Source organism: Desmodus rotundus, chromosome 5 (assembly GCF_022682495.2).
Source record: "Desmodus rotundus isolate HL8 chromosome 5, HLdesRot8A.1, whole genome shotgun sequence".
Classification (NCBI taxonomy): domain Eukaryota; kingdom Metazoa; phylum Chordata; class Mammalia; order Chiroptera; family Phyllostomidae; genus Desmodus; species Desmodus rotundus.
The window spans coordinates 45,228,033-45,235,849 of NC_071391.1; the positions used below are offsets into that span (position 1 = coordinate 45,228,033).

At 41.6% G+C, this 7,817-nt stretch overlaps 1 protein-coding gene across 3 annotated transcripts; it reads right to left on the reverse strand.

Moving 5' to 3' along the window:
• Positions 1 to 394: 394 nt before the first annotated feature.
• On the reverse strand, positions 395 to 7,300 carry LOC112316085 (olfactory receptor 52K1). 3 transcript variants are annotated; one of them, XM_045181959.2, is made up of 3 exons: positions 7,152 to 7,300; positions 6,434 to 6,624; positions 395 to 2,320 (listed from the first exon to the last, which is right to left on the reverse strand). In XM_045181959.2, exon 3 carries the CDS (start codon positions 2,116 to 2,118, stop codon positions 1,084 to 1,086), a length of 1,035 nt encoding a protein of 344 aa, XP_045037894.2. In that variant the 5' UTR covers positions 2,119 to 2,320; positions 6,434 to 6,624; positions 7,152 to 7,300; the 3' UTR covers positions 395 to 1,083. The 3 variants fall into 3 exon arrangements, with proteins under 3 accessions (XP_045037894.2, XP_045037893.2, XP_024428562.3); XM_045181958.2 differs by having other exon boundaries at positions 6,757 to 7,300; XM_024572794.3 differs by lacking the exon at positions 6,434 to 6,624 and having other exon boundaries at positions 6,697 to 7,300.
• Positions 7,301 to 7,817: the final 517 nt, after the last annotated feature.

Consider the following 7,817-nt stretch of genomic DNA (forward strand, 5'->3'; position numbering starts at 1 on the left):
AAGGTGAGATCATATGGTATTTGTCTTTCACCACCTGGCCTATTTCACTTAGCATCATGCTCTCCAGTTCCATCCATGCTGTCCCAAAAGGATAGGCACTCTTTCTTGTAGCAGAGATGAAGAGACAAAGATATGGAGCCAAGCTACACACACACATTATAAAGTTTCTAATTACTCTGGCACATTTCAAAGTGACTCAAATTCCATTGGCTAAATATAATTTTTAAACAAAGAAAGTAACAATAAGAATTAGCATTCCTACAATTAAGAAACACCCCTCCAGCAGGAGAGGAATGAGATAGTAAACACCAGTGAACAGCAATAACCTATCACAACTACATATTGTCACTATTTTCTTCTTTAGCTTCAGAAGTCTCATCTCAAAAAGGGAAGGTAACTCCACAGTATAGAGCACAAAAATAGCATTCAGCTCTTCTGTTCGTTCACTCAACAAATATTACTAAGATCTTTTTTTGGAGACTAAAGACATATGCATGTGAAAAGTTACATAATATAAATTTTTCTCAAGTGCTGTCAGAAGACTCCCTTCTTAATTGAACAACAAAGGAATTGGCCATTCTATAGGTCAAAAAGGAACTGACTTAATGGAAGAAATAAGTCTCCTTAGAAGAGGAGCTGTCCAACAAACTATGAAGTCACTGCAAAGGCTGTAAGTCAAAGAGTAGCAGAGGCTGGACACCATTTACCAAAGGAGATATGTAATTAATTTCAGTAGTATACGTGCTTTTAGTCTTTGGGTAACAAAATCTGGGGTTCAATTTCTCACTCATAGTCTGGGTGAAGAGTTCAGCAGTGTCAGCCAAGATTCCTACTGTTTTCCACTGATATGACAATAGCACTTTGGAAGTTTCTTGTGATGAGTCTATGAAAATAGGAGGGTCAAACTTCTGCTATCAGACAGACTATTGGTGAATCAGTGACATTGGGACTGCATTATGTTTATCATACTGGACAATTAACAAATATGGAGACTCTACAATTTTCCTGCTTGAGAGCATCCCTCTATTCCTTAACTGAGCCCTCACTCAGTACTGCATTAGTGAGCAAGAAAAAACAATGCATCTACACAGACTTTTTCCAGAATAGGCTTAGCACATGATCACGAATCTGCTTGGTCTTCACGCCATAGATGATGGGGTTCACCATGGGTGGGAAAAGAAGATAGAAGACAGCAAGGAGTATATGGACATGAGGGGCAGCCCGGCGGGCCACACGGTGCATGACTGAAGAGATGACAACAGGTGTGTAGGTGGACAAGATGGCACCTATGTGAGACACACATGTCCCAAAGGCCTTGTAGCGGGCCTCCTGAGAGGCAAGCTGCAGAACTGCCCGAAGGATGAAGATATAAGACAGGATGACAAACAGCAAATCCAACACCGTTATAAACATGGCCACAGCTATGCCATAGATATTGTTGAAGCGAGTGTCCCCACAGGCCAGCCTTACCACAGCCATGTGCTCACAGTAGCAGTGGGCAATCTCGGGGCCGTGGCAGTAGTGGAAGCATCGGAGCAGAAAGGGGAGTGGGATCACTAGTGTCACAGCCCGAATCATGGCAGTTGCACCAATCTTGGTGATAAGGGGCCTGGTCAGGACTGAGGTGTAGTGCAGTGGCTTGCAGATGGCCACATAGCGGTCAAAGGCCATGGCCAGCAGCACTGCTGACTCCATGATGGAGAAGGAGTGGAGAAAGAACATCTGGACCAGACAGGCATGGAAGTTGATCTGCCGATCTCTAAACCAAAAAATAGCCAGCATTTTAGGCAGTGTTGTAGAAGAAAGGACTAGATCGATGGTTGCCAACATGGCCAGAAAGAGGTACATGGGCTCATGGAGGGCTGCATCAGCCCAGATTATGAAGAGTAGAGTGCAATTGCCTAGCAGAGCCAGAGTATAGGCGAAGCAGAAAGGAATGGAGATCCAGACATGCAGGTGCTCCAAACCTGGAATTCCTACCAACAAGAAGGCAGCTGGATGGGTTGAGGTAATATTGGAGGTTGACATAGCTTCTGGAAATTCTCCTTGTCGGTTTTTATGGGCTCCTTCACCTTCAGAATGTACCTCATTGGGAGGAGTAGTTCTTATTATTCTCATTGTTAGACCTTAAAATGACTCATTTTTAGGTCTCATGGACATGGAGAAGCACAATCCATGTTTCCTCCTCTCAAGGAACTTTGAATTTCATTGACAAAACAGAACATTAAGCATGATTCCTACTGACATCACGTGACAGCTTTTGCAACACAAATAAAGACAAGGAAGTGTTTTCTGTGTTCAAGGTGATGTCAGGAATGTCCTGTTAAAAGAAGAGGAAGTATGTGTAAACAAATGCATTTCTTTAGAACATACATTGCTACCATTCTAGCTGATAATCAAGCTAAGCTCACAACCAAAAAGCCACTTTTCTATCCCAGAATATCCGGCTTGGGTGACTGTATAAGTTGAATACAACCTGCAATTTCTAATGCTCTTATTCATTGCACAATTGTATATTTTCTCTAGCACTACATCATCTGACATGGTTGCCATGGGCCACGTGTGGCAATTTACATTTATTGAAATAAAATTAAAGTGCAACGAGTCAGGTATCCCTAACACTTTGTAAGTGCCCAGTAGCCACATGTGCCCAGTGACACCTAATTAGACCATTCAGATACATAATGTTTTCTTTTTCGTAGAAAGCTCTACTAGAACGAACTGCTCTAGGATATATCTTCCAGGTCCTTTCCATATCCACAAATCTCTGTACATACAGCCCTGCCTCCAGCTTACTGAGAAAATGAGGAGCCTCTCCCTCTGGGTCTCTTCATCTAAATTCAGTTTTAGCTCCCTATTCACGTGGCTCTCTCTCCAGCCATCCTCTAGCTCCCTCATTTTCATTTCAGGCAAACTCTCTCATATTCAGCAAGACTGATAGCTGACTTTCATGATAAATGCCCTTCATTCTTAATCATTTACCTTTTCCTCTTCTCTTGTTCACTTTTCTCTTCTTTCAAATCCTTAAACATTGAAGTCGCCCAGTTTTTCCACAGCTACTTTTTTCTCATACAATCCAGTTAACGTGGGTTTTACAAGCATTACATAACAAATGTATTTAAAACATTTACTATAACACTGAACAAACTAAGTACTGGAAAAGTTTGGTCTCTTTTCAATATAAGAAAATTAAGTTTTGGAAATCTAATATCTCTAAGATGTCAGATTTGGTAGGGTTAAGCAACTGAGTTTGTGTTCTGGCTGTCTCCAATTCCAGGCCCTAAATAACTACATTTTATTGCTTCCATCTAAGTTACTTATAGGTAACTAAATCAGCATATCCAAATTGGAAAATGACTTCTTTCTATGTGGTACAGAAACATTTTAGAATGTAAGGGTCTTGGATCAAATCACAACTGCCATTTATACAAGTTGAAAGAACTTACACAATCACTTATCTCCAACACCATTTTCTTCTCTGTAAATGGGAAGGACAAAGGCCCTACGTATATGGGATGTTCTGTGGAGAGATTATGTATAATCTCCTTTCATGTATAAGGAATTATGTGTAATTCTTTAGTGTTTGCAGAGCCTTATTTGTCATTCATCTCTCTTCTTCCATAGAAATACACTTTTAAACAAAATCATTGTATTGATTAATATTGTCCCTCCTATCTTATATTCTTTTCCTTCTGTTACTTTCAAATCTCTGCTTCTCTTCACAGAGAACTTCTGGAAATGTTTATATTCAGTCAGAACTCTCTCACATATCCTTTGGTAATGGGACATTGCGATCTGAATTCATTCCCATGACTTCCCTGAAAATGCTTACACTGGAACCACCAGTGACCTCTCTGATGATGGTGCCATTGTAATCTACCTGCTTCCATGCAACTCCACCTCTCAGCAACTCACATCTGAATTGACAGTTCTCTCCTTTTGAGACCTTCTTTGCTCTTGGCTAATATGACACTATCGTTTTCTATCCCCTTAGTTTTTCATGTTGGTCACCTGCATCTGCCCTACCTCTAAATATGGAATTTCTTCAGGGCTCTATATTTAGCTTTGTTCAATTCTATATTGACAAAACATTCAGTATGTGTATTCAGTACATTTACTGAAAAAGTTATACTTTTACTAAATATTAAATGTAAGTGTGCAAATAAAATAGATTGGTGCCTTAGTGAACAGGTTTTCTTAGTGTTTCAGATGGATAATAAAATAATTTACATAGTAGATTTTTAAAAAGGGTAACGAGAATGGGACATCTGGGATTTACAAGAAGGGGAAGGCAGAAGTTTTTAAAAAGAAATTGGTGTAGGCTTCATTGGGTAGGAAATTAGAGCAAAGATTGAATGAGGTGAGAAAATATGTTAGCTCCGTTTCATTAAAAGTCAGAACCTTGGATTCCATGAAAGTGTTTATGGGGAAGATTATAACAGGGGGAAAGATAGGATGAAAGAATAAAACAATAACACAGACGATCACATCCAAAGCTGCACTTCAAGCTGGGTAACGTGTGATCAATGCCACGTGTTTAAGAAGTACAAACCGGTAGTTACAGAATAGTCACAGAGATATAAATTACAGCATAAGGAATATACTCAATTATATTGTGATCACTATGTATGGGGCCAGCTGTTTACTTAAACATTGGAACGAGAGGGGAACCACTCTGTAAAGTACGTGGCTTTCTAACCACTATGCTATATAGCTAAATCTAATAGACAATAATTTTGAATACAAACTGTAATTGAAAAATTCTAAAAACAACATCATGCAGAAAACAACTCAGTAATTGTCTGCTCAAGCAAGATATAAGAGGGATGTATTTACCCACTGGTTTCCCGCCTACCTCCCATCAAAGGTGAACCCAAGGTATTAATTTCCTCAGACTGACAGATTCACACATGTTCCAGAATAGCTGAACAGTCTCCTTCAGTGCCCACGCAATGGAACAGAGAAACCCAAGGGCAGGGTGCAGCTGAGTTTAGTGCAATCAAGCTATACTTGCACTCAAGTGGTTACCGCAGCAATGGCTAGAGCAAAAAAGTGAGTGAGAAACAAGTGAGAGAGGCATAAAAGAGAGAGCATATAGGGAGTTACCCCTGGGTGAAGAACTCTAGGCAAAGGGAACAGTCAGAACAAATAATGGAAGACAGTAATATTATTAGTGCTCAACAATCAGCTACAATGCCAGTGTCACTAAAGGACTAGAACGAAGGAGACATTTATAGAGTTCATACAGGTGGGGCCAGATCACGCAGGGCCCAGTAGGCCTTTGTGGGAAATTTGCAAAACTCCCTCATTTCTCTCACAAAGACATTTTATGAGCTAAGGGACATATTTGACAATTTCTAAATTTTCTCTGCTCCCTATCATGAGAATAACATGAAAGTGTAAGGGTAAAAAAAAGAAAAGAAAAACAGGCTCTGGAGGCAATGACAGCAATAAGGGAGAACGCTGCCTAAGAGCCAAGGTGGTGGCAGGGTAAGTGGTGGCGGGGTAGGTGGTGGAAGCAATCAGATTGGAGCCATATTTGAGAAAAGTGCCATGGGATCTTTTTTGACAGATGAAATGTAGATCATAAGAGAAAAGGCAGTCAAAACAGCACCAAATTTTTCAGATTAAGCAGCTAAAAGGAGCTGCTCCAGTTTCTGTCTTACCACAAACACCCCACACAGTGTGAAGTGAAGGCACCTGGAGTGAAGGGACTGCCTTATTCACTCCCAGCATCTAGCATACACCCTGTGCTGACTATTTCACCAAATGAGGAATGAACAACCAGAATGGAAATTGTCTTCTCACTACATTCACAAGATCTCCCTATAGGGTCCAATAGCTGGTTATCTTCCAATTTAACATTCAAACAAAATAGAAGTTCAAAGAAAGCCCAACCACTTTGGCTACCTGCATCAGAATAAAATCTTCTCACTGGAAAGAATTTTTCCATGTGCTACTAATATACCTTCATCTGCACCAGGAACAAGCATTTTGGCTTTGTAGGGAACAATTCCAGTTTCGGCAGAACATTTTTGCTCTCCCTAGTATACTGTCAATAACAAGAATAGGGCCCGCTACAGAATAATAATAGTCTAAAATGACTGTGAATGATCTCACATACCTGTTGCAGCTTCACCCTCAGTAAATGTGTGTTTGTCAACAAAAATGAACATCGCTCATTTTGCCTCTGAGCCCTTACCTCTCCCTGACTTGTTCTCCCCACCTTCTGAACATAAGTGACCAACCTGTGACCTAGCCACCCTTCCTCACACAAATAAACAGTTACCTCTTCTGACCAACTTCTACCCCAAACTCAGGGTGTCCCACACTGCATGGCCCTTACTGCTGTGGAACTTCATCAAAAATATACCCTTCCCAGAATAAGGATCTCAGAGAATGTAAGGGAGTAGGTAGAGCCCATCTTTCTTACCAAATATCCAGAATGCCAGAGCCTGCTTTGCAGTGAATGTTTCATCCTGCCTGTGCTCTGTTTCAGAAGCCAAACTGTCCACACAAGATCATAGGTCTCAGCTATTTCTTTGTTGTTTCCCAAAGTGCTTGCATGTGTCTCCAGGCACAGAAAGTACTCAGTTAATACTGGCACTACTTTGTAGTCTACACCTATATCGTAAGAGGGTACCAGAAAGGTAATTTGAATGATTACAACCCAGAGACAGGAAAATAGTCACTCACCTAAGGTCCTTCAGGGATGTGGCTTGTGGAAGAAGAACCTATAAGAAATGTACTCCTTACCTCTCCCTGCATCTTCCTAGTTCAGGCCCCATTTTCTGTCTCCTGACTACTGCAGAAGCTTCCTATATGGGACAAGGATACTGGTGGGGTGGGAGGAGAAATGATAGGTGAGAAGTGACAGGACCCACACTGGAATAATCAGCTAAGAATTTTTGGAGTTGAACCACAGTGTTTGATATAGAAAGAAAGCAAAAATCCTGTGTAGTGTAAGGAGTGTCTGGAGTTTGTAGACAAAGCATTTGAGTTGGACCATCAAGACTTATGCTCCCTCAAGTGAGGGTCAAAATAGAGGCAATAACGAAGTAGGGAGCAGGCAGGGAGTTAACGCCTAAGACCAGGACTGGGTGTGGAAGGTAACTTTCTAAGAGTGCCCCATCCTCTCCCACTCACAAGACCTGTGTCACTTCCTTCCTGTTTCTGCTAGTTCAGCTCTGACCACAGCCTTTTGTCTGAGGTAGAATCCTTGGCCCTGTCCTTTTGCTTCAAGTAACATCAGTGGGAGGAGTTTGAGAAGGAGGAAGCCGGGAAGGAGGCAGCTGGCTTTATCTTCACAAACCTCTGCTCTTCTCCCAGAAGGATGTGGAAGCAGACACTGATGTACCTGATGAGGCCCTCGGGGGCTCGTGGAAGACTTTGGTTTCCTCTCTGGGTGTTGACACAAGGGGTCTCCTTAGAGCCAGGGCTTCACCCCTTGGGTTCTCTGAAGTCCATGTCCTCTCCATGTTTAGGAGCACTTAGTCATGACTCCCAGGAGTCATTATTTGTTCCTCAGAGCTGTGAGCGCTTGAGGTAGTGCCTGCTTGTACCTTGGTCTTTGATGTGCCTCTTCAGACTCCTACCCCTCCTAAGGAACAGAGTCTCATTACAACATGTAAACTGTAACCAAGTCTTATCTGATATGACCTGGAAGGGCAGGAACTCCAGCCTCATCAGATCAAGATCATCCTTTAGGATTTATTTTGTGTACCTGCTATGTATGTTGGCCTGAGCGGACATTGATTTCCATCTTGTGACTTTGAAATGGCAGTGTTCTGGTCATGGTGTTTCTTGTAACTAAAGTG